At 50.4% G+C, this 26,164-nt stretch overlaps 1 protein-coding gene across 6 annotated transcripts in view; it reads left to right on the top strand.

The window, feature by feature from the left end:
- Nucleotides 1-371: 371 nt before the first annotated feature.
- Nucleotides 372-26,164, top strand: part of NRP2 (neuropilin 2) — a 116,549-nt gene continuing 90,756 nt past the window's right edge. For 3 of the 6 annotated variants that reach the window (XM_019446277.2, XM_019446275.2, XM_019446280.2), the window contains exons 1-2: nucleotides 373-1,332; nucleotides 16,227-16,404. In XM_019446277.2, coding sequence (XP_019301822.2) covers nucleotides 1,260-1,332; nucleotides 16,227-16,404 — 251 coding nt within the window. In that variant the 5' untranslated portion in view covers nucleotides 373-1,259. Of the gene's footprint in view, nucleotides 1,333-15,734; nucleotides 15,823-16,226; nucleotides 16,405-26,164 lie in introns of those variants that run through there. The other 3 variants (XM_019446279.2, XM_019446276.2, XM_019446278.2) reach the window with 3 other exon arrangements.

Genomic DNA, 26,164 nt, shown 5'->3' with positions numbered 1-26,164 from the left:
CCCCCGGGCGGGGACAACGCGGCCAAGGGCACTGCGCCCTGGAGGTGCCCCGGGGCGCTCCCTCTCCCCGGCTGTGCGCACGGGCGGCCGGGCGCAGCCAGCCGCGGAGGTGCCCGGGGTAGGCGGGAGGTGCCGGGTGGGAGAGAAGCGGCTGGGTGGGAGAGGAGAGCCTGGGTAGGAGACGCCTCAACTTTGATCGGGCCGCGGCTGGGGGGAGTGGGGTGGGGGGGAACCGCCGCCGCCCCGCCCGAGCCGGGTGCCGCGGCGCTGGGCTGTGCGCCGCTCGTCTCCGCGGCTGCCTCTTTAATCAGGAACACAGAAGGGGCGGGCCCTGAGCCGGCGCGTAATCGGATAGCTCTGCCGCGGCTCTGACATCCACATGCTGCTCGGCCTGAAAAGGCTGGGGGGAGCCGGAGGGGAAGCAGAGAAGGCGAGCGAGGCACCAGCCCGCAGCCCGCCCCCGGCACATCCTCAGACGCGCAGACCGCGGCGAGGCGCTGGGCGAGGTGGAGGTGAGGGCGGGCGCGAGCGAACTCGGAGAGGGGCTCGCTCACTCCCAGGCGATCCCAGCCGCCGCCGCCCCGCCAGCAGCAGCAGCAACAGCAGCAGCAGCAGCAGCAGCCGCCGCCGCCGCCGCAGCAGCAGCTTCTTTCCTCGGACTCCCCTCGTCTGGCTGGCCGAGCGGGTGTAGTCGTTGGGGAGGCTCCCGCTAGGGGAACCCGGCGAGGGCAAGAGCGGGGCGGCCGCCTCTCCCACTCGGGCCGTCCGGCGGTCGGTGCCTCCGCCCGCGTGTCGGTCCCGGGTGCCTGGAGATGTGTGTCAGTTTACGCCTCTGAGATCACACAGCTGCCCGGGGGCCGTGTGATGCCCAAAGCAAGTCTGGGCTTTTATTTTTATTATAATTTTTTTTTTACGCTTGGCTTTCGGGAAATATTCGTGATGTTGTAGGATAAAGGAAATGATACTTTGAGGAACTGGAGAGGACATAGATGCGTTTTGTTTTTAAGAGAGGAAACCCGTCCCCCCTTCCTGGCTTGCTCCCGCTTTGCTGATTTCAAGAGCCACCCTCCTCTTAGGTGAGAATCCAGCAAGAATAAAGGTGAAGACGGGCCGTCAGGACCCAGGAGGGAAACCCTGACCATTAGAAACCTTTGCAGAAGACACTGTAAGGAAGAACGTAAGAGAGAGAAAAACACAAAGACTTAAAATTATACAAGACATCTACAAATCCAGCTCTGGAGAGAGCCTCCTTCTCCAAAATGGATATGTTTCCTCTCACCTGGGTTTTCTTGGCTCTCTACTTTTCAGGACACGAAGTGAGAGGCCAACCAGGTAAGCCCCTAAAAGTTGTGGGGTTTTTTTGTTGTTTTTTTTTTTTCTGTTCATTTCAACATGCTTTTCCCTTTAAAAGCAACCGCTCATTCTGGGCACATGGGATGGCATAGAAGGAGACTCCCTCAATAGTAAATAATTTAAAGAGAGATCCCAGCCGGCCCTCCCTATACCACCACCGCTTCTAAAACCCAACTTTTCTCTCCTGCTAGCACTGTGTGTGTGTGTGTGTGTGTGTGTGTGTTTTGAAACATAGAATTTGGCGGTGTTCAGATGTCACATATGGACTGAATCAAAGGTTTAAAAATACTACAAAGCCTTTGCATTACAGTTTTTGGGATTTTTTTCCCCCTGTCTTGAGGCAGAACACATCTCCCTTGAGTTTCTTCAACCTAGCCAGTGAAATATAAATCATTTGCATTCTCTCCACTTAGCTCCATTGAGCAATGTTAACTGAAGGGCTTGGGAAAGACAAGAGTCTAGTTTTGGTTTTCCAGTGCTGTGGATTCTTTGCAGACTGTGTGGATACGCCTCAGAATCCTAGGGCTCAGGCTGATGGAGCAAGTTGGCCTGCGGCTGAGCTGGGGGCTTGGGGCTGGGCTGGGCGCTGTTGGATACCCAGGCGCTGGTCGTCCCTGCTCTCCTTCCTGCATCCGTGTGTTTTCTGGGAAAGTAAATCATGTTCTTTTAAAAATCCGTATTAGATAAAACAGACTGCGTGGCCTTCGAAGGTCTCTTACTCTTGTGAAGTGGTTAGAAAGTTTTGAGTGGAATTTGTTCTCAACCACTGCCAAAAAGGGTGTGTGGACAGACTGCAGAGATAAGGACTGCAAGGCCCAGAACAGTCTGGGGCCAGTATTTGGCAGCGGGGAGGTGGGCTGGCAAGGGGCACCCTGCCTGAGCAGGGATTTCTGGTTGCGGGGAATCCAGTGCGGCTTGTCCTTCCTTCCCCACACCACTCTCCAGGGTGAACCTCTCTCCCCTCTGAGAACAGTGTCTGGAATCTGACAAAACTCTTGGAAGCTGCTACAGGTGATTGAGAATGGGGGAAACCATCTATGGAGGAAATAGGGGAAAGAGAAAGAGGAGATAAAGCCTGGCTGAAGTGCCCTTACCGGTAGGCACCTCCAAGGCTATGGCCGCAGTGGTAGGGTTAACCCCTTGCAGCAGCTCCCTGGGCACGTCCCCCCCTTTCCCCCATCAGAGCGGGCTAGTGGGTCCTGTGGGCGCCTAAAGGGGAAGCTTTGCGCCTGGTGCTCTGGTTGTCACCGCCAACACACCCCATTTAAGCTTGAGTGTTTATTTGAGGGGAAGGAAGCCTGAGGAATGCCCTTGCTATCGAAATCCACCCGTTTGCTGCTCCTTCTCTGCCATAGCTGGTCTTCGGGGCAGCTGCAAATCGTTATCAAAGAGATGGGTGCAGGTCCCACTCGGGGAGATTTCCTGTGTCTCCCCATTCCCTCTTGCCTTAATTCTAAGTTCCCAGCTTGAAGCGAAATTAAATTACCTCCCACAGACCTAGATGCTGCATAAATTATGTATGTTTGTGTGATTCGCTGTGTGTGTGTGTGTGTGTGTGTGTGTGTGTGTGTGCGCGCGCGCACGCGGGGAAGATGCCCACGGTATATTATGTATTCAGGCACGGACTCTAGTAGGCCCCGGCGAGCGCGCGCACACTGGGGCACACACCGGCATGCGCGCGCGCGCGCACGCACACACACACTCACAACACACAACTTCAGGTTCTGTGTGCTCTGCGGAGCGGGAGGGGTCGTGAAGACTCAGGGGCTATCTCCTACCCCAGATGTTCGCACATCTGTCCCCGAGCTCTGCGCGAAGTGTACGTTTGTGTGCGACACCCGCTCGAACCCACTCCCGCTCTGCCACCTGCCTTTCGCGCTCTCTGCAGAACCCCCTCCCACCCTCCCCCGGGCCGCGCTGCGTCACTTCTAGAGAAGCCCAGAGGCGCGGAGCGCGGGGCAGGTCATCCACTACGACGCTGCCGCAGCAGCCTTACCGCCGGGGTGGGACCCCCTCGTGGGACGCGGAGCTGGGACCCGCCCTAGGTGGATATTCTCCAGCCCCTTGAAAAGGCGAAAGCAAGCCGCGGGAAGCTCGGACTTCCTGTTGGAGCACCCGACTGGCACCCGGGGAGCTGGCAGCGGGTGGCAAAGGGCGAGGCCCTGCTAGACCTCTGACTCACCCGGTGCGCGTCTGCCGGGAGGGGGCCGAGCCCAGCCGGCGGCAGCGGCGGCGGGAACCCGTTCCGAGAAGGAGTCAGGGGAAAGGGAGGGCGGAAGGTGCATGAGGGGGAGCGACTGAGCAAATAACCCTGTGGCTGTGGCCGCGGCGGCACTCTCGGACTGGCGGGCAGCAGGGAGGCCGCGCGGGCTGCGCGCATCAGGCTCCCCCACTCTCTGCCACGCTGCCTCGCCAGATCGTAGCCGCGCCGCCGACCTGCCTCCCTCCTCCTGGGCTCGGGGCCGCTCGGAGGACCCAGACCGGAGCGCCCCCTCCTGCCTTCCGCGCTCTGCTCCGCGCTGAATCTCTCCCCTCCCCCGCCGCCCCTGGCGGGCCGGCTCCGCGGGGCTGAGGCGGAGCAGGGGATCCGAACGCTGGCGAAGCTGGGACGCGGGAAGCCGGGGTGGGATTTCGGAATCCGGGGCGGAGAGGGGCGGAAAGGAGCCAGCTCTAGCCGCGGGAATGCGCGCAACTTCCACTGCCCCTAGTAGCGCCCAGCGCCCGCCGGTGCGCCTGAGCAGGTGAAGAGCACGCGGCGCGCCGGCATCCACGTGGTGGGGACGTGGTGGCCCCCCAGCCCGCCCCAGCCCTCCGCGCCGCCTCTAACGCCGCATCGATTTGTTTGGGCTGAGCAGCAGAAACACAGCCGAACGATCCATAAACATTCTATTAGGCAAAAATATTCCCAGCGAAAGCAAAACCAAGGCTCGGGCCTGGGAGAAGTTGGCCGCCTCCAACTCCTCCAGCCTTGTCGCCTCCTCCTCCTGACTAAGGACACCCCCAGGGAGAGGCTTGCGGCATTTCCTCCACGCTGCCCACTGCCAGAAAGTTAAGTCGTCGCTGCGGCTCTCCGCTCGGGAGAAACCTGCAGTCGCCGGCGCGGTCCGCCTCCCCTCCCCCGCCGCCTCGCTCCTTGCTTTTCCACGTGAGAAAAAAATATTCACGGCCAATGCTTCATTTTCACTGATTGATTTCTTTTTAATATCAATACAAGTTAATGGAGGCGAGGCGAGCGGTGATTAAACGGCTGCCCCCACCCTTTGCCTCCGGCTGACTGCACCGCAGTTTTTCCAACCGGGTCCCAGGCGCCCGGCGGCTGGGTGGGGGGCACCCGCGGAGCCAACGTCCAGGGGCTGGCGGGGGGTGGTGGTGGAATGAACCGGTTGCTCCTCTGGGAACCGTGGGGGTGGGGTGGGAATCAGCTTTCCTGGCAAGCTTAGAGGATCCGGCTCATCCTTGTCGCAGCTTCTGCGGCTCCGGTTGAATTTCTCTGGAAGGGGAGGGGATCCACACTCTGGTTTACTGGCGTGTGCTCAATGCTCGCTGCCCTCCCTCCGCCTCCTTTCCTTTCGTTTTCAGACTGAGTGGAGAGCCCCCTGGCGCTGGCCACTCGTTGTCAGCGCCTGGCCTCGAAACTCCCCTTTGCTCCAGTTGATGGGGGGTGGGTCTGGGGTTTGCTCAGGAAATCATTCAGGCCCTGACAATGGGCTTCTTCAGATGGTGGCAACTCCCAGCCCCAACGCCCCTCCTCACCACTTGGGGCCCAAAGAACCCGGACCCTATAACCAACAACCTTCCCCCGCACTCCACCCGCCAACCCTCCCCCCCCCCCCCCAGCTTTGATCTGTGCTTGGCTTTAAACACCATTGCCATGGACACGGGGCAGACGCGGTCAATCAACCTTGCGTCCGGAATGGATGATCAGATAAGAGGTCTAAATTGTCTGTGGGAGATAGGTCTGGGTTCAAACAAATCCTAAATGAGAAGCAGTGACGTTCTAGGCGCCCTTATTGGGCAGACGTTCTTTTTTAGCCTGTCTCCCCAAAATGCGGGATGACTATGGGTAGGAATAGATACAATAATTTGCAACCAAAACTGTGAACTCCTAGATTGTACACAGACAGCCTGCTCTATGCTCTGGGGACTGGTCTCATGCCCACATTCAACATGTGCCCAGTAAACTTTACCCCATAAACAGCCACTGGAGGTAATGAAGCTGTTACCAACTGCCAACAGAACACACAGTGCAAACAGCGGAAAGAAGAGAGCTCCCCATGAGTGTTCCAGGCAAGCACCTTCTTGTCCAAGATGTGCCTGGTGGAATTGTGAATGCCCAAGCAGCACCACTGGTTTGGACTTTGATGCCATTCTGCAGAGCCCTCCGATTAAGTCACAGAGCACACAACTGGCAAAATGGAAGGTTGGAAGGCTCCAGTGACTGGGACCCCAGGCTGTCTAGACAGGACTCCTGCTGTCTACCAAATGGCTCTCATCCCCTGCTGTTGCATGTGAAGTCCATATTCTGCAACCAGAAAGGCCAGTTCCTATCTTTGTAGTGCAGAAAAAGTTAGGAGCCCAGATGCCAATTCATATGCAATGAGACATGAATGTAAACAAGAGCTGGGAGGGGTCTGGGGGCATCACTGGGAAGAAACGCCATGGACTCAGGTGATTCTGAGGCCCCTACTTGGTGTCTTTCATTCAGCTGCTCATTAAAGTAATCAAGAGAATGAGCTGACTTTGGGTGACCAGAGTGTGGGACAATTCTCGGTTGACTGAATTCAGAGCCAGGTTCATTGGTAAGAGTTTTCAGAATACATTCCCCAGAAGTCGAGGGAAAGATGAGGAAATAGAACTGAGATTTTTTTCCTTTTGTAAAAGATGGAGCAGAAGCATAACACCTTCCGGGGCGCCTGGGTGGCTCAGCCAGTTAAGCGGCCAACTTCGGTCGGCTCAGGTCATGATCTCGAAGTTCATGAGTTTGAGCCCCGCGTTGGGCTCTGTGCAGACGGCTCAGAGCCTGGAGCCTGCTTCAGATTCTGTCTCCCTCTGTCTCTGCCCCTCCCCCACTCATGCTCTGTCTCTCTCTCTCTGTCTCTTTCTCTCAAAAATGAATAAACGTTAAAAAAAAATTTTTAAAGCATAATACCTTTCTATTTCTTGCGTGGGTGAAAAAGGACTTGAAAAAGTAACATCTGGGCAGTAGTTTATGTTATCATTAACATATTTTAGGTATTTTGTCATTTGACCATTGTTTACCACCGTATCATCGTTGAGGCACCCTCTTTGAATGGCAGATAGGAGTTTGATCCCCAAAAGTTAGTCTTTGTACCTTTCCTTCCAGGGAAAGAATTCGCTTTTCTTCCTTTTCTTTTTTAATTAACCCATTCATGGAAGATACGGCAGAAGTTTGTCCTAGAGAGCCTACAGCATTTTTTAAAGCTTTATCTGCCTTGATGAGAAATGGCCTAGGGGCTTAATGGTTTCATTACCTAACAGGATTCGGTGAGGCTGGATTCCTGGACACAGTGGCCCTGTAGCCTGACTGGCCCTCCAGGAGAAAGCATCTTCTGAAGGTTTAGGAAGCTGTCAAGTTTAGATAAGGCTGAGCTCCAATCCTATGGGACCTTGGTTGTATTAATAAGAAGAAATTAATTTTTAACCACTGGGAACGTTGCCAAATTATGTGACCTTTGGCAGACCAGCTGTGCTATAAAAATAAATCCCCCGTTTCTGAAAATGCTGCTCCTATCCAGTAGAACAATAACAATGTGGCATTTAGGATAGGGTTGAGTGGGGTTGAGAAAAGGAGACAAATGGGAGTTGCCAGCAAAAAACCCCTCAATGTTGTGACACATGGCTTCAGACCTGAAACATCTATCCACACCACCCTCCCTCTAGAGCCAAAGACATACGTTGGTTTCCAGTACACAGGAAAGACAGTCAGGATGACAAGAAGCTGGGTGCCAGCGTGTGCAGGCAGTGGAGAAGGTGTTAAGTGCTTCTCGCCCTCCCCACAGCCCAGCCTGGAACACGTCTCTTATTGTTCACGCAGACAGATTACTGGCACAGGAAGAGAAAAGGGAGTTTTCACACAGGCAAAACATTTGTCTTTCCGTAAATGGCACTAAATAAGTTTGTCACATAGAGGTTTGGGGGAGCCCTTCTTTGGGCTTCCCAGCTTCTGAGGTACAGAAGCCAGACTGCCTAGGTTTAAAATCCAGCTCAGCCATTTGCCAGCTCTGTGGTCTAGAACACTTAATCTCTCTGTACCTCAATTTCTTTTTCTGTAAAGTATGTTTGGTAGTAATACCTGCTCCATAGGTTTTTGTTTTGTTTTGTGCTATGCCAGATTACATAGAATACTATTTGGTCCATATCAAGCCTATTCTAAAGGCATTTAATCACTGTATCTCATGACCATAGGAAGCACATTATAACCATTGTAGTATGTTTATGTTATTTTTAATAAGTAAACAATTATTCTTTCTCGGCTCTTACCCCACTGAACGTTTGTCTATATTTTATAAGCTTCAGATTATCACTCACACTGTTCTTCAGAGAGCAATAGTCTTTGCTGGATTTTCGTCTAAAATTTACGTCTCCTCGTTGCCATTTTTTTCTCTCCTTGTTCTTCTGCTTTCAGGGCTCTCGCCTCTACTTATTTTTTATCTCTCTCCTTCCCTTCCCTTCCCTTCCCTTCCCTTCCCTTCCCTTCCCCTCCCCTCCCCTACCTTCCCTTCCCTTCCCTCCCCTCCCTTCCCTCCCTTTCCTTCCCTTTCCTTCCCTTTCCTTTCCTCCCCTTTCCTCCCTTTCCATCCTTCATCACAGAAGGTGTGCTCAGCAGGGAGCACTCTGTGCACGGTGCTCCCCTGAATGTGCAATAACTTCTACTCTGGCATTAAAGCCCCTCAGCAGCTGAACTCAAGAAAGTCATCATAAAGACAAAATAGCTTTTACCCAGCAAGACTCTTAATAATCCCATTTCCCTCTGGGTCTTCATAAAAGAGTCAGGATCTAATCCAGAAAAAGAGGAGGGGTGGGGGAGCTGGGAATAACAAAAGGAAAGCTCTCCCCAGTAGTGTGCAGAGGACGGGGCTGCTGGCCTGCTTAATGCACAAAGCCAGTGATACCCTGCTCACTGCCTCCAAGGATCCTGATAACCAGTGATCTGGGCTCTGGCCAGTCTTTCAGCAAAGAAGATAGAGGGAATTGCAAATTACTGGGCCGAGCCGTAATAATAATTGCTTTGATAAAGGCAAAAAATAAAACAGATGTGCCCTAAAGGCATAATGGGGGCCAGGGGAAGGGAGATGGGGAGATAGAAGTAGAGAGAAAGGAACTGAAACCCAGCAAGAGATAATCTGTTACCAGCAAACAGCTTAGTGACGAAGAAGTAATGTGCATCTTCCTGTTGCTACTGACAACAAATATCTAGAACTCACCTCTGGAAGAGTGAGGGAGGCCAAGAGACCCTCAGATAAATTATTTTTACCATCATTAGGATTAAGATGTAAATATCCTTTGACCTGCATCATTATTAGCGGAGGCTTAGAGTGTCTTTGGAGACATGGTTCACGGGACTCAACCCTGCCTCATGACCAGGTATTATTGTTCCAAACAAGTTAACTGAAACTCTCGGTTCACCACAAAAACATCTCCGCATTCAATAGCAGCTGCGGGCTGGGGAAGAAGAGTCGTACTAGAGAAGCAGAATGATTGTGTTGAGGCTTCCTCGGAGTCCGTGGCAGCTAGGGCTGCTTCTGGTGTTATGTTAGGCAGCTAGTAACTGAATAATTCACCAAACGTCACCGAGTCTGACTTTTGGGTAAGACTCTGAGTCTGATCCTATAAAGTTCACGGAGGAAGGAGTCACACCCTCGAGTTGCCTCGGTGGAGAAGAACAGATAAGGCCTTCCGGAGCCCTCACACGCCTTAGAAGGACATTAAAGAGCTTCCGCCTCTGAGGTTCCAGACAGGGAGGGGGGAACAGTAGTCTTGGTGTGAGACACCAGGGAGGGAAGGGTGGAGGTCACATTTTAACCCCGGGGGGAGAGGATGGATGGGCGTTAGAGCTGGAAAAGGTGTAATAGGGGAAGATGGGAGCAGAGGAATGGACACTGGTGTATTTGGGGAACACTCAGGAGCTGCAGTTTAGAACGTGTGGAGGGAAATGATTGCAAAGAAGGTCGGAAATGATAGGTTTGGCTAAATGCAAGGCCCCGTTGCCAGGCCTCGGGAGTTGGATTTCATTCACTAACCAATGGGGAGCCATTGATGTTTCAACATAAGCCTTCAGTTAATCAAAATAAATGGAAAAAAATATTATATTACCTTTTATTCTCCTTTGGTTTTTGGAGAGACCTCAAAATTATTCTTCTTCCATTTCCTTCCCCAAATGTCTGTTGAAATGGTCAGGAATTGTAATCCCAGATCTCTCATCAAGGGCATCAAAATTGCATTTGCAATGAGGGCTGGAAAAGAGTGGACATAAATATAAACTAATGCTATTATATTGACTGCCCTATTGGAATTGCATTTGTTTCTGATATAAGATGACAAATAACAAGGTTACCACAGGTGGCATGATTCGAGGTCAGAGGGGGTCATCGCATCGAACTTACGTTGTAACACTGAAATGAAGGTTCATTTTTAGAATCCAGATTAAGGGGGGAAGACTTTCCAAAGGTCCTACTTCCAGACCCAATTTCCAGTTCTGTCCCCTCTGAATCCACGGGAAGTGTTTCCGAAGCAAAAGCCTGCCTGGTTCCTCACTCCTCTCTCCATGCTCACAGGCTGGCCTCATTCCCTCTCTCTCATCCCCTCCATCCTGTCCTCCCGGAGGTTCTTTTATTCAGATTTTGAACTTTATCACTGCAAAAGTTCACAGAGATTTCCATTTGCTGTGCCTTCAGGAGTACATCACTCAATGGCACCCGGCCCCATAAATTGAATAGATTGAATCCCCTCCCAGTTGCCTTAGGAAGTGGTCAAACAGCCACATTCCTAGGCTGATGGATCGGTTCATTTCTTCCCAGCTTAAGCCAAGATACAGATTTTATGAGACTGTCTTGTGACAGACTGAAGTCGCTTTGAATAAAACAAAATCCAGCCTCGGCTCCCAGAAATAACTCTTAAAAAGCAGCTTATCCGGGGTTAGCGAGCAAAATTTGGTTAAAACCCTGAGCGGAGGACTTAGATGATTCAGGCAAGGGATTTGAAGAAACTCTTCTTGGGCTTTCCTTTTATGCATCGCTGTTGTGGACACGCGCACACACACTGCTGAACATCCACACTATTTATTAAGCATGCAGCCACAGACTTAGTTAAGGAGAGAAACTCACGTCAGTAGAGCTAATGTGATTAAAAGAGACATTTGAACTCTCCATAATGCAAGACAGGCATGTTCATCGGAAAAATCCTAGAGGTTGTTTCAAGGCTTACCAAACAGAGGAAGCAGAAGTGGCACCTTAAACAAATGTCTTGTTCTCTAGGAGGGGAGACCAGTCTTTAAATTTTTGGTTCCACCTATCGGTTGTATAGGATCTTTTCCTCACCTCATTATACAGGCTTTGCATTTTAGAACTGGAACTGACCTTTAGAATCACTCCCCTCATTTTACAGATGAGAAAACAAAGGCTCAGAGGTGTTAACTGACTTACCCAAGGTCACACAGCTTGCCCGTGGTGAGACCATATTGAAGACAAGGCTTCTTGTTAGTCAAGTGGCAAGGTGACAACCGTCTCTCTTTTCAAGTAGGAGAAAGAGCTTCTTCTTTGCCTTGCTACTAATAATTTAAAGAAGGAAATGCTGTAGAAGTGGAAACAGGATGGGGTCATGCTGTGGACAAAGGATAAATTATTTAATAAATAAAGGACAGTGTTTTCATAGGAAATGAGACCGACTGCTTTTCTCCACCAAGTGTATGGCCCTCAGGTACATACAAGAAATAGATGTTTGGGGTGGCTGGGTGGCTCGGTCGGTTAAGTGTCCGACTCTTGATTTCAGCCCAGGTCATGATCTTGCGGTTAGTGAGTTCCAGCCCCATATCGGCCCTGTGCTGATGGCGTGGAGCCTGCTTGGGATTCTCTCTCCTTCTCTCTGTGCTCCTCCTCCTCTTGCTCTCTGTATCTTTCTCAAAATAAATAAAAATAAACTTAAAAAGAAAAAGAAATAGGTGTCTTCCAATCAGCCTACTCCTTCTCTTTCACAAGGCATTTTAAAGTAATAAGGGAACTGATGCCTAGTTTGGTGGGTGTCACGTCCTGTTCCAAGAAGCCCGATCTTCTTACGGAGAAAGCCCCTCAGAGGTGATGAGGGAACTGCGGGGCCCAGACTCAACACCCCTTCTCGTCACCCTACCTCCTGCATCCAAGAGAGCTCCACTTCTCTCTGCTTTGGACACTGGAGTTCTGGGTAGAGTTTTATCCAAAGAGAAAACAAACACCTTCTAAGAAGAATTTTTAAAACTACACGCTTCATCCCACTTCATTCAACCCACTCATTGAATTACAGTTTAGGAAGCTGAGACCCAGGAAGGTCACCAAGAATCCAAGTGCCGTGTCCCCTCTTAACTACTCTCAGACCACCCCACCCCGCTTCGTTACCCCAGACCCACCTCCGACAACAGCCGGACTCTCCAATCCCACCTTCAGCGAGTCCTAAACGTCCATTTTTGCCCAGGACTTTTTTTTTCAGTTCGGCTAACCCAGGTGATCTGATTTTTCTCCCTTTGCTGTGGGACTGCCAGCTTTCTGTCTCCTGGTGTCACCTGGTGTCTCTCCCTGTCCTGAAGTAAGCCATTGCCATTCTAATTATTTAAAAGTACTCATGGGGCTCCTGGGTGGCTCGGTCAGTTGAGCGTCCGACTCCGGCTCGGGTCATGATCTCACGGTCTGTGAGTTCGAGCCCCGCATCAGGCTCTGTGCTGACAGCCCAGAGCCTGGAGCCTGTTTCAGATTCTGTGTCTCCCTCTCTCTCTGCCCCTCCCCTGTTCACGCTCTGTCTCCCTCTGTCTCAAAAATAAATAAACGTTAAAAAAAATTTTTTTTTAAAGTACTCACAACAGTCAGGCTTCTTTTAGTGAATCCCGCTGTCAAGGTTAAGCCATAGAGTGTTCCTTTAAAACAACTTCTGTTGAATTTCCTTAGAAGGTGACCAGATTTTTTTTTTAAGATTTTCTTTTATTCCTTATGACTTCCTAAAAATCTGATGTTACGGAGGAACTACGGTTTGTCCTAAATTGGGTTCTGTAGGAGGGCGAGTTCCTTCCGAGGCTGGCAGAACACCTTAGAATTGTTAAGTGGATGAATACAAAATCCCTTTACCGAGATCAGGAGCCAGTTTACCTGAAGGCAGCATCAGATGATACTTAGGTGACCAGCAAAACAAGGGCACCGGAGGAAGAGAAAACAAAAACAAAAACAAAAAAAGAGAGAAAGATACAGATGTCCGAAATAATCTGACATTTCATATGTGAAATAAAAACACCTAAATACTCATCTTGGAGGAAAAAAAATCAGGCCTTTGTGACTTTAGGACTTTCTTTCCAATTACATCTAGAGGTGTCACTTTAATCCTTTTATTCTTGGGCCTCCGAGGTCTTTATCTGGCCTGAGCTGACTCATCCCTCAGGCTTCCCTCCCAGATGTAGGAGAAAACCCCCTCTTAACAGCCCAGGCCTGGGTTTGCCCGCTCCTCTTTGGGAAATGAATTTGCCCCAGGTGAAAGGTATTCACAGAAGGGTTGGAGAAAGAAGTCCCTTGTTAACTCACCAAACAGGCTCAGTAGCTCAAACTTCACCAGGGTCAACTCCCCTTCAGTATGTGGAGACTGGCCTAAAGGGGTTTGCCCTTGAGTTCAACTCTCTTTTGCCTGAGCTGGACTCCTCTGAGACCGGACAGAGAGCATTTATGCTGTTCCACATAATACAGGGGGACACAATACAGGCCTCCAAGGTAATAGATGGTATAGATCTTCAGAAGAAAGTCCAGCTCATTTCGGTTGGGGGTGTCTTTGTATTTAAGAAGTGAAGGGCCCCCAAACCTGGATATGAAATATCAATGATCAAGAGGAGGTGTAGAGGGATTAAGTGTGTTTTCCTTACAAGTTTTACTGATATATTTCAAGAATTCAGTTCTCTCCAAGAAAAATAGAGACAGAAATTCTAGTATTTATCTTGGTGGATATATGTCTGCGCAAATGATGTGTGATATTTTATGAGAGGGTGTGAAAGTGTGTGCGGGACTGAAGTGTGACTTTCTAATATGTCTACGTACCCGATATATGTGCAATATCCACATTTGGGTGTGTTTCTGAGTGTGAGGGCCATCCACACAAGAATGTGAGTTTATAAATGTTTGGGTATCGAAAGGGTTAACCACACAAAAGCAAAGCAGATGTTGTAATGAGTTTTCAAAAATTTTAATAAAGCACCTTGATTTTCTTCAGATAAAGAAAGGACAGAAAGAGATGTGTTACTCCTTTATCTTTCAGTTAAGTTTTTACCGTGGAAAATACAGACTACCAGCCATGGGTTCTGTATCATTTAAAAGTGTTTTCTGAGTGGGAAAATGATTGCTCCTGGTGTGGATGAGAAACGAAACCTGCCTATGAGGAAGTTTCCTGTCTTTATTGCTGATGATGTGTGCCCGGTCTAATTACTAAAAGCCTGAACTTGGTGGTGGGGGGAGGGGGGGCGGAGTGGAAAATTGAGGAGGAGAAGTTCTTCTTTCAGGAGCAGCTGGAGAGAAGCAGGGCAGGGGTGGTAGAAGGAGGGAGAGAGGGTGGATGATGTGGAAACCATAACAGTTACTAAACAGGAGCTCAGCTCAGGTTCCCTCTGATGAGGTCCGAGGCGAAAAGCGCGGTTTGGGGTGAGTGTGCGTCAGGGCAATACTCTTCAGCAAAATAGCTGGCAGAGGAGGGGTACCCAGTTGAAACTTCCCTCTCCTGCTAGCGTGGTAAGAGCAGCTGGTGATCGAAGCCCCCACACCGCTGCTTTCTCAGAGGGTCCCTCTCAGCCAGTTTCACGTGCATGAATGAGCCAGCACCAATGGGCCACAGCGTGGCTTGCTGCAAGGTGTCGGGTGCCCGACATGGCGGTGGCACGGGCACCGGGGCAGCCTGTGGGGGTTGGCTGCAGAGGAGTGGGCGGCACCGGGCCTCACTGCTGGCCTCCTCTCTGTCTGTGCGGGAGGGCTGGGCCCATTGTCCTGCTGGACTGGGGAGGGTGCGGGGTCATTAGTTAGAGGATGATGTGGCCGCTGCTAGGCAGAGGAAATGGCCTGCTTTTGTTTTCCACCCAGTAGGAAGTGGAACCTGAATCCATTAGATTCTGGGCAGTTCAGCACAGCACAGTTTGAGCTCTCGGAGGCACGATGCCTAAAAGGCTACTTGTGTGGATTTGTGTGTCCCAACCACCATTGTGCGGCGTGCCCATCTTTTATGCATTTAAAGCCTGTCAGGCTGGTAATCTAAAGCAGAGGTCTGGAAGACAGTAATGCCAACAGACATGGGGGATAGTAAAGTGCACCTGTAGAGTTAAAAAATGCATGACCCTTTCCCTCAAAGAGTGAACACGGGAGAAAGACCCCGTCCTGTAGGGTGGCTGCTGAGCCGTAATACATAATTCACGGGCCCATGCTGCTCCATGCAGATGGCGATATTAAATCGTGATTGATGCTAAGAGAGGCATGCATCTCAGGAAGGTCTCCAGGAGGCTTCTGAATATTTCCAGGGCTCTTGTGCCTTCCCATCTTCTGTTCTACTGTGGTATTAAGCAAAACCCCCATTCCCCAGGAACCCCTCCTGGGGATGACAGAACTTCACTCCCCAGTACAGGAGATTCTTCAAATGTCAGCGCCCACCTTGTCTGCCTTTGAAGTTGCCCCCTCGCCTCCTGGCTCACGTGAAGCTGTTTACCTCCAGCCAGGCACCGCTGGGAAGGTGGGGGCCGTTACATCCCCTGCAGCCTCCTTTCAAATGGCTGGTTACTGCTTGCCGCCGGACAAAGCAGCAGCACACCCTGGTGGTGGTGACCGGGCAGGAGGGACAGTGGGTAGAAAGCGAGAGAAAAGCACAAAGCACTTTTGTCGAAACTCTGAGGTCAGAGCCAGTGAATTCTGCGATGCAGATTTTTTCCACTCGGTGTATAATGAAATAATAAATCAAATTTGTGGTGTATGTGGAATTAAATGTTTGGGGTTTTTGCTTTTTCTTTCTTAAAAAAAAGAAGAAGAAGAAGAAGAAGAAGAAGCTAAAATCACCCTCCAGGGCCAGTTCTGGCCCAAAGCTGAAAATGCTTCCTTCCCCATCACATGTAATTGTTACCAGGCTCGGTTGTGGGTCGGCCCCACAAAACCACTGTTGTCAGTTCCTGGAGCCGTTACTTCTGGCTGCCTGGGCTGGGCTGGGCTGGGACACACCGAATGAAATGAAGGATTTATGAGATAAAGATAGAGATGAGAGGTTTGCACCAGAAGAAGACGGGCCAAGGAGGGGAGACAGGAAAAGGCAGGGGGCATGTTATGTTTGCAGCTCTCTTGTTTTTGTTAATCTCAGACCATGTAATTAAGTATATTTATGATCATTTTCTGGAATATTTTAATTTGAGGAGTGTGTGCAATTGTGAGCACGTGTGTGTGTGTGTGTGTGTGTGTGTGTGTGTGCAGTTGGGTGAGTGGGGTGGGGAAGATGAGCTGAAATAATCTCTTCCACTGAATGAGTAAGTAGGTTAGTCTTCTGGACTGCCATAAAAGGTCTGTAAGACGGTTTTAATCAGCCACTGGTAGCGAAAAGAACCAGGGTGGGGTGGGGGGGTGGAAGGCTGTAGCATATTTGAAGTTCTCTGGCTTCTTTGCCTTCTCTTTCAGACTCAGCCTGTGGAGGTCGTTTGAATTCCAAAGATGCTGGCTATATCACCTCCCCAGGTTACCCCCAGGATTACCCCTCCCACCAGAACTGCGAGTGGATTGTTTACGCCCCTGAACCTAACCAGAAGATCGTCCTCAACTTCAACCCTCACTTCGAAATTGAGAAGCACGATTGCAAGTAAGCACCATGCTGTGCCGTTGGGCATCCGTGAGCCACACTCCCACCACCTCCCGGGGCTCCCTCCCGCCACCTCTGCCACCTAATGGCAGGACCCCCGACCCCAGCACCTGCTGAACAGTGACACCGGTGGGGGGTTGGGAGGAAACCTCAAGCTGAGGTTCTCCTTCAGGGGAAATAAAAGCCCAGTGGATCCCATAGCATGGAAGAAAGAGCCTTCCCGAGTGAAGAGTGTAGGGAGTAGCACCCCATCTTCAAAGGAGGCAGTGAGGGAGAAATCCATCTGGAGGCAGGGGCTGGACTACAGTAGGCCAGCTCTTGACTTTGGGATTTACTTTCCCCCTGGAGATCTCCCCATTTCCACCGCTGCCACCACACACAGAAACCCCACCAGCTTCCTTGATAAACTAGTAGCCAGATCCCCCCCAGCGGAGACTAGCCCCGAAGGATCTGGCTGCTATTTGAGGAAGCAGCTGCAAGTGAGTTAAAAATCGGAGGCTACACTGGTAGGTCGAAGATTCACATTGACTCTTGTTGTCTGTGCTGCACCAGTTAGAGTCTCGAAGCCAGTGTTAGGGACTTAGTTAAGAGACTCCATTCTAATTGCTTTATAAATAGCAATCCATCCAGTCCTCACGGTGGCCCTGGGAAGCTGGTGCTGTCAGGACTTGTATACTGAAGCCCAGAGAGGTTGTCAGTTACCCAAGACAGCTCAGCTGGTCTCACAACGTCAGCCCTGCCGCCTTGGGAATCTGTAGCTTGGGAGATACCAAGTGGACATTTGGACAACTGTGAGCGCTTTAGAAATGCCTCCTTGACACCAAGGTCCCTTAAATGAAGGGGAAGGGGAAGGTAGCATTGTAATGTCAAGAATGTGAATGTGCTTTGTACCGTCTAGTGGGCTCTATCTGAAAGTCCTTACTCATTGAAACAATAGCGCGAGTTTTCCGTGCAGAAAAGACTGTGCCGACGATCACGTTCTGCCCCAAACGTGCACCTGTGATGTGCCAGTGCTCTGATGGGTGTTCAGTGTCCCCTTATGATTCACGAGCAGTCTGGACATTCCTTGTGACCAAGGTATTGCAAGTACTGAAAAGTTAACGGGGCCAGCGGGCGAGAAAGGTGCAAGGGAGCAGGGCCTACGTCCAGGCCAGCGCGTCCTTGTGCAGGAGACAGGCCCCTCTTTAACCAGGGCTAGGCTGTGAGGCGGTGAATCGATGGCATCGTTATCCTCCTGGGACTGCTTCACACCTACATAATGGCTTTCTCCTAGCGAGAGGTAGTCTTCACGGAAAACCCGAGGGTTTCCAGGATGGATGAGGCCTCATGTGACGAAGAGTCATAAGATGGGTTTTCTAATCCCAGACCTACTCTTGACCCAGTGGATGACTTAGGGTAACTCATAAGTTCCTCTTTGTCTGAGTTAAATGCGCAGCCTGATAATACTTTTACGGCATCTCAAGCCTGCTGATTCCCCGCAGTGGACGTTAGCAAGGGTGTCTGTTAGAAGAGCTCCTCTGTCGGGTGTCTTTGCTCCTGGTGCCTTTGGCTGGGCTGCAGACGGCTGGCACGGACTGAAGCGTGATGCACAGAGAGCTTGGGTCTGTGCTCAGGGAAATTTGACTAAGCACCTCTGTCGACTGAGGGCCAAATTCTGTTATGCTTATGCCAGCAAATCTCCCAGGGAAATTGCTAAGAGGTCGTCTTATGTATATTCATAGTGGCAGTGGGGAGAAGGCATGGCTCTGGGAAGGAAAAAGTCGGGGAGCTGGTGAGCGTGACTTAACACGTGTTGGGAAGCATGAAAGGCCAGGAAAACACGCTCCTGCCCTGTTTGGGGCTGCAGGGTCCACCTTCCCCACACAGGACTCAGCCCTAGGGATGGGGAGAACTCAGGTCGCTGGAGTCTCTGGCAGCAAAAAGGGGACAAGGATGTTGCCTCGCACTCGACTTGGAGCAGGGGAAGCAGGCAAGTTACAGGTTATCATCTGGCTTATCATTCCTACTAAGTAGCTTCCTGTTTTCCTCCCCACTCCCCCGTGGATGCTTCTGGCTTGAACCAAAAAGGTCAGGAAGGTCAGAGAAAAATCTTTCTGGGGTCTCTTTTCCCCAGCGCCAAATTGTCAAGAAGGCTCTGTTGGGGTCAAGCCTCCGCTACTTAACCTCATCCTTAATTCTCTCTCCCTCCCCCGTTTCCCCTCCTCTCCCTGTCTCCCTGTCACTCTTGTTAATTTTTGTATTTAGAAAGACACATCCGGTTCTCTGAAGTCTCACTCTGCAAGGTATTTTTAACATTCCCCGGCCGTTTGCATTCAGAATAAGTGGGCTCCTCCTCCCCCCCCACCCCCAACTGCCTCGTGTCACTTGCTTGTGAGAGGAACAATTAGCCTAATTGAAGTCCTCGAAGTTCTGTCTTGTTCCTCCTCTCTTGCCCTCTCTCCTTTTCGTTCCAAGGGAGCTCCTGGGTTTGGAAAGCACTTAGTACCGAAGGAAATTAGACTCCTTTCTCTTTTCATTTCCGGTGCATGCTTCGAATTGGACTTGGCTCTCGAGGCCCATAGCGTGGATGCTTACCAAGAGAAAACTGCCAAAGCCGTCCTCCTGGTGAGAGGGCTCAGTGGCAGCACCCCTGCAAAACAGGGAAGTGAGTAAGAGCGGCAGAAGAAAGCCAGCCCCACTGTGGAGAAAGGGCGGCGGCCAGCACCTCCCCCTCATGTTTTCCCCTCTCCCTCCTGTGTATGAGGTCAACTGCAGCGGTTGCCCCGTGAGCCAGGAATAGGCCCTGGCCAGTGGCCCCTGGACCCTTGGCTCTCTGTCCCTTAAAATCGACAACCCAAAGGTCAAGGCCGTTGATGAATAAACTCCAGACAGACCTTTTCCCCCCAACGGTCACTTATTAATTTGGTTCCACTTAAGCCTGCTGTCTGCTTGGAAACTTTCGCTCACAAGCCTCAACTTTGCCTGAGTCAGTGCAATCCAAGGCCACTGCCATCTGTGGTGAGGTCCCCAACTCCTCCCACGGGCTGTTAGCAGGCATCCAAACCCCCAGCGCCCACAGGCTGCTCTGGGGCCTATTCACCACCGGCTGTGGGCAGAGACCAGAGGCCCCGGTGGCCCTGCCACGTTGATGTGGCCGAGTTACCAAAAGGCAGGACTCAGGGCCATCTGAGCAAACAGGCAGAAGCCACCCATTCCCTGTGGTGAGGAAGAGAATACCACTGCCTTTCACCTGAGTCATCAGACAAGAGGCTGAACATTAGGGCTTTAGGAACAGATGTACACAGAGTTGAATCTTTCTCTATTTCTGAAATCTAAAATATATACGTCTTTTAAAAGCCCCCACCTGGGTGTGAGACACAGCTTATTCATGAGTCCTCATGTGGGCGTGGCACCCGACCCCATCCCAGGGGCTCAAAGGAAACCAAAACCAAGAGTCTGGGTCCCGTTAAGAGTGGGTCATTTCCAGATGGGTGTCTTGAAAAACGTGCATCGTGGGGCGCCTGGTTGGCTCAGTCGGTGAAGCGTTCGACTTCAGCTCAGGTCATGATCTCACGGTCTGTGAGTTCGAGCCCCGCGTCGGGCTCTGTGCTGACAGCTCAGAGGCTAGAGCCTGCTTCGGGTTCTGTCTCCCTCTACCTCCCTGCCCCTCCCCCACTCACGCTCTGTCTCTCAAAATATGAATAAACGTTAAAAAAAATTTTTTTTAAGTAAAAACAAAAACGTGCTCCACAAAGCGCACAAACCACCAGGAAAACCTGAAAGAACATTGCTTGTTAAAAAAAAAAGTCTTGTTAAAAAACATTTTTTGCTAAAAAACCCACAAGAAGTTTACGCTAACGATTTTACGTGTGTTCAGCGCAGCACCACCTTATTTACCTCGCAGCACTGAAAAGTAGCGCTGAATCCGAGTGGAATTTTTAGATACTCAAGCATACTCCTTTAAAGCTCTAATGTCCTTTTTTGAAAGAATTTCTGATAGAGAACATTCTAAATCATGTGCCACACTTCCCTGTCTTCTTAAACAAAACCAATACTAAGGGGAGTCAACTTTTTCTTGATGATTCAGGCTTCTAATTGTAAACTTCACTTTATGTGACAGAGGTCAGGTACTGTCCTATTTCGATCAGACAGGTTGAGATTTGAGTGTTGGTTGACCATTTCAACTTCCCAGGGCTCAGTTTCCTCGTCTGCAAAAGTGTGATGATAACTGCATTGCAAGGTTCCTGCATCTTATTTATGTGGATACACGATGAATTAGCCACCGTGTGGGCATCTTTGTACTTTGTCATGGGGACGTGTGTGGCTTTTTTCTATCAGTACTGTTGCTGTCACTTCCTGTTATGTGTACCCCTGCCTCCTGGACCCTTCCTCTTTTGACTTGTTTTACTCTTTTATTGTGTTGTACAGATTTTGCTTCAGGAGGTCTTGCTGTCTATTGGGAAGTTTTGGTTCTGGGGTCTCAGCTCTGCCCCAAGCCAGTGTAACCCCAGGGCCAGCATGTCTGGTTTGCTTCCATTGGCCAAGCTCGTGGCACAGCCGGGACTGAGGCACACCCCCAGGGACAAAGTATAAGAACAGCAGTGCTCGGGGTCCCCGGCATCGATGGAGATGCTCAAGGCTGAAACCATCCCCTGAAGGCCACCCATGTTCTGCATTTTTGAGGTTTAGGGACATTTGGCCTCTAGCTAAGTGTCCTGGATAAGCAAGGTGCTCTTGTATTTATTTACGGCCAGAGGAGCCCTCTAAATCTTAGAAGATGTGTCTGTTTCTACTAAAGTAGCGGGCGATATCTTTGAAAGGTAGCGGTTTCCCAGGCTGATAAATTGACGATAGTAAACAGAGGGAACAGACCAGACCTCAATAATCTAGCCCCTCCCCACCCAGCCAGCAATGATTTTCTGCACTCAGTGAGCAGCCTTGATTCCAGTCAACAGCCAAAGACAACCTTACATCTGTATGAGATCTGTGAGCGCCCAGTGCTTGGACCCTCCTCCCTCTCCCCTCCCTAGTGTCCAGCTGTGCACTCCCCTCCTCTTCCCCTCCATTTCCTTGATTCCTCTAGTTCTTTTATGGGTCCCAGTGCCGAGCTCCGGAGCATTGTGTATTTCCTTGATTTGCTGGCTTGCCTTTGGTTCCTATGCGGTCAATATGTTGTATTCTGAGCATGTAAATCCTCTAAGGGCATGGACCACATACTTCATTTCTAGACACCTGGTCTTGGAATACCAAGCAGGCACGTGCAAATGATTGTTTCACTGGTATTTTTACATCTGAGATGCCAGGACATAGGTCAGCATGGCATGAACCTGCGTTGAAAGGCAGACAGAGCTGTCTTCCCCATTTGCCCAGCCTGTGATGTGACATAGTAACAACGGGAAGATGAGACACAGGCTCACTGAAGTCACTAGGCTCTCTGTGACTCGGCCTTTCACCACCCAAATGGCAACAGATGATGCATTCACTCATAGTTATTAAACACCCATGATGTGCCACGAGAGATGATAGCATTGGGAATGCAGCAATGGCAAATCGTATTCTTTGACTTCGTGGCACTTCGGGTTTGGGAGCAAGTGAAAAAAAATGTGGTTACTCGTGATAAAGCTACTACATCTGGAGCATCACCCCTGAGCCTGGCACTTTACTAAGTGCTTCACATATATCATCTCATTTGATCCCTGCTTCCAAAAAATGTGAAGTCACTGTTACTCTTCCCATTTTACAGAAGAAGGAACTTGGGCTTAAAGCAGTTAAGCATCTGGCCCAAGGTCCCATTCACGGAAAAAGGCAGAGAAGGGATTTGAAGCCAGAGTACCCTACTTTGCAACCTGGGCTGTTCGCTCTTATGCTCTGTTGCCCACCCCCGCAGCACTGTGCCTGCTGACTGGGGATACGGCATAGGCGAGTAATGTGAGCCCACAGCACTGAGACCCAGCCTAGGCTCGGGAGATCAGGGAAGGCTCCCTGGAAGAAGCGATGGCTGCACCAATCCCAAAGAAGTTAGGCAGACAGAGGGGGAGTGTGTGCGCCCTGGCTCTCCAGGTGGAGAGAATCATGCCAAAGATAAGAAGGGGAAAGAATCTGATGCCTTTGGGAACAACAGTAATTGAAGGACCATCCTTGTGACTTGCTGAACAACGAAAGTTCTCAGTGAAGAGGTGCCTAAGCAATGCTATTGAATTTTATTTCCTGGCCAGGCGTCTACCATCTCGGAGAAGGGGCTGGGTCAGGAAGTAGGAAAAACTAAGATCTTAAGGACTCTCTGCTGCTCTCACCCTCCCTGGCCAGCGTCTTTACAATTTTGTACTCTATATCCAGGGATCCACGCCCCCCCCCCCACCCTGAGTTAATGCCTGAATGTGGGGTTTGGCCTGGAAAAGTCCAGAAAACACTGGATTAAACTCCACTTGCCAGTTTACTCCTACACAGTACTCTCTCTGAACACGTGTCTCTTTCCTAAGAATAGAGGGCAGGAGGCCACATTGCCCAACTGGAGGTGTGGTTTCGGCTGGTGTCCACCTGAGTCTCTGGAAATCGAAGCAGAGTATAAATTCTCTGGTTCAGGAGAGTGTCTTGCACTCCGGAGAGAGCCTCAGGTTGATTACTCATGACATTATTATAGATTTACTGCCTGCCCAACCACAGAAATATTCTGATTCCCCCAAGGAACCAACGAGCAGCAATATTCTTCTGTATTGCAACAACCCTGCCTAATGACAGAAACAGATCCCCCTGCAGGTACGTGGTGCAATAACGGGACAGTCCTGCTGACTGGAGCTCAGCTGGCAGCAGACCCCAGCTCACCAACCTTGACCAAGGACTCCACCCAGCAACTTAACTTGCTAAAGAAGTGGGAAAAAAAAAAACATCACAGACTGTGCTCCTCCTCCTACCAAGGTTAAAGAGCAGTTGGGACAAGGGTTATTTTTGGCAGTTTGTTTTTAAATATGCGATGTTGCAATCACAACTCTCCAAATGCAAGCTTCGCTGTGGATGTCCTTCCTAACAATGCGTTTTTATCTCCTGATTGAGAAAATCACTTGAGGTTTTCTCATACACAATCCCACTTGTTCTGCCTCTCAACCCTGGCACCTTCTCTGAAGCCAGAGGTCCCAGAGGGCAGGCATCTTACCCCATGTAACTGCGTGTAATTCTCCCGGCTAATTACACCGGGTGAGAGTCTGTCTTCAGAAATTCAGTGGGAGCTCAGGGTGTGGAGGGGATAGAGAGGAGAAGGAAATAGACCGAGTGAAGAAATCAGATTTTTCTAAAAAGGGATTTGTGTATTTGCCTATAGTTATAAGTCCTATAGAAAATAATGTGTTCTCTTTGTCCTTTTCGGTGACAGGGGGATTGAAACCTTTGGATTAAGAGAAACTCAATAGATAATTTAATTCCATTCTTGTACTTCTGCCTGGATAAATCATCCCCGAAAAAAAATATATACATATTAGCTGCCCTTGTCTTTCCCTCTAGAAAAGAGCTTCCATAATCGACCTTCATTATAAAACCTAGGGCCTCACAACTCATCTCAGTGATTGCAGAGTAGATGGTTGTATTTAATTTACATAATCAGAATTTTTTTCCTAGAGGGAAAATCCCTGAAAAATGTTAGCTGGGTCAGAATAAAATTTTAAAAAAGAAGACAGAAAAACATGTGAACCGGGCTTAGGTTTGGAAAGCTGGCAAAGGACTTCATGCGATAAAATCCACACGATTGTATATGCTTTTTTCCCCCCCTAACTTTGTAGCCAAGCATCCTGGCGGCCTGTATATATAATGGGCCGGGTACTACCGTTGTTCCCATTTAACAGGTGGAAACACCGAGGCCCTGAGCGATCTCATAGACAGTAAGAGTAGAGCTGGGATTGGAAAGCCACCACCGAAAGCTGCCTTTATTTACCTAGAGCTGTCACCTGCTGTTCCTGTCCTTAGGTATTTGGGGCCTCTCTGATTTCCTTAGACATCCTTGACGAGTCTTTTCCTGTCCTCTTCTGTTTTTTATTCCTTTTCTTTGCCTCTTTCTGCCATGCAGTCCCCTCTGGATGCCAAAAGGGCAGTCAAGGAGAGAGAGATCTGTGACTTTAAATACAGGGTGGAGGCCTGCCTCTCGGTCGATGGTCTCCTCTGCCTCCCTGTCATCCACCTCCCGGTCCCCTCCAGCCCCCCTCGCCATCCTCTTCAAATTCTCTGCCATCCCCCCACCGCCTCACTCTGCAGCTGGAATCTGAAGATGTGAGGGTTAGTAATAGAGTGTCAGCGGAAGTAATTGATTCCTCACACAGAGAGAATTCTCCTGCCTTCAGTGTCAATGGAGCTGAACCAGAGTCTTGGAGGTGAGCGAGACATGTAAACAGTCCATGGCTGAGCTGTCAGGGCGAAGCCAGACACACCGGAGAGTGAGCGAGCGGGAGAACAGTGGAACAAATAATTGTTTTATTGGGAAGGAAAGGAGTAAATAATATTTCAGCCCAGGAATTGGCAGTTTGAAGGAGACGGTTGAGAGCTTGAAGCAGAAGGAATCGTGATGCAGGTTTTAATGGAAGAGTTTTTCTTTGTCTCAAGGTAGGAGGTTTCGTCCCCACGCCCCCCCCCCTTCTCCCATTATCATCATTATTATCATTAAAATAATTACCGTAACAATTACGGTTGATGAGACCTGGAGTTTATAGAGCACCTTTCATCTGAAAGTTCAAAGTGATTTATCTATGTGTCATCCCTTTGAGAGTGGTAGGAGGGTAAGAAAGTTGGGGTTTTTTTGTTTTTTTTGTTTTATTTTTGGTCTTCTCCACTGGGAAACTGAGGTCCAGGCAGATTCGGGATTCGGTCTAAGCCTCGGGCCAGGCGGCTGGGTTCCGTGTTGGTGGGGGACTGACTCCTCTTCTGGGGGTCTCTGCTGCCCTCCTGCCCACCAGGCCCCTTACCTTGTGTGGCCCTCACAGCTCACCCCTGGCACCAGCGTTCCCCCCACCCCCCCCCCCCCCCCGCCCCCCGATGGCATGAGGGCCGTGCAGCCAGGCAGCCAGCAGCTCCTGCCCAAAGCAAGCAGCCCGTGACGGCTGTAGGATGTATAAAGGTCCTTCACGGTCTGACTCAGCCTGCTCCCATCCTGCTGGGAGACTTCCTGCAATCTGGTTCCCTTTCTCCTAGAAGGTGGCGTCCTTTCTAGACCTGTTTCCTCCTGGTCTTGTGGAACCTCCGGCCAAGAGAACCCGGTATTCCCGAACGTTCCCTCCTTCCACCCCTGACAGATGCCGGCCAGTTCTTTCAGAATAGAGGGCCGTGTCTGTGACGGGGAGCGGAGCATGCTGCCACGTGCACCGGGTAGAGGGGGCTGCTTTTGCGCCTGTTGCGGCCACAGTGCCTGCACAACACAGCCGTCGAGGAGAGCACAGTTAGCCAGCGGCGGCTTGAGAGGTGGAAGCCGTTCCAGCCGACTGGCCATATATTCAGAATCTCCACCCTGGCGTGGCAGCAGCCCTTCCTGCTTGGACATTCGCGCAGGCCCGTCATTTCCACACCAAGGTGCTTTTTTTGCACAATGGCGACAAGTCTGCCACTGGAGCCCGGAGAGGCTCTGAACTCTGTAACCTGAAGCTTGCAGTGAGTGAAATCCAAGGACGGGGCCCATCACACCAGCCACATACTCCCAAATTGTCCCCTGCTTGCATTTCTGCGTGGTACATTTTTCAGGCAAGCTTTGTATTTTCTAAGTTTTGTTATGGAGGCTGGATGCCAGCAAAGGGGGGATAGAAAAAATGGT

The sequence above is a fragment of the Panthera pardus genome, unplaced genomic scaffold (assembly GCF_024362965.1).
Source record: "Panthera pardus isolate Hobbes unplaced genomic scaffold, ASM2436296v1 HiC_scaffold_10, whole genome shotgun sequence".
Taxonomy (NCBI): domain Eukaryota; kingdom Metazoa; phylum Chordata; class Mammalia; order Carnivora; family Felidae; genus Panthera; species Panthera pardus.
This window is presented reverse-complemented; position numbering and strand designations above follow the sequence as displayed.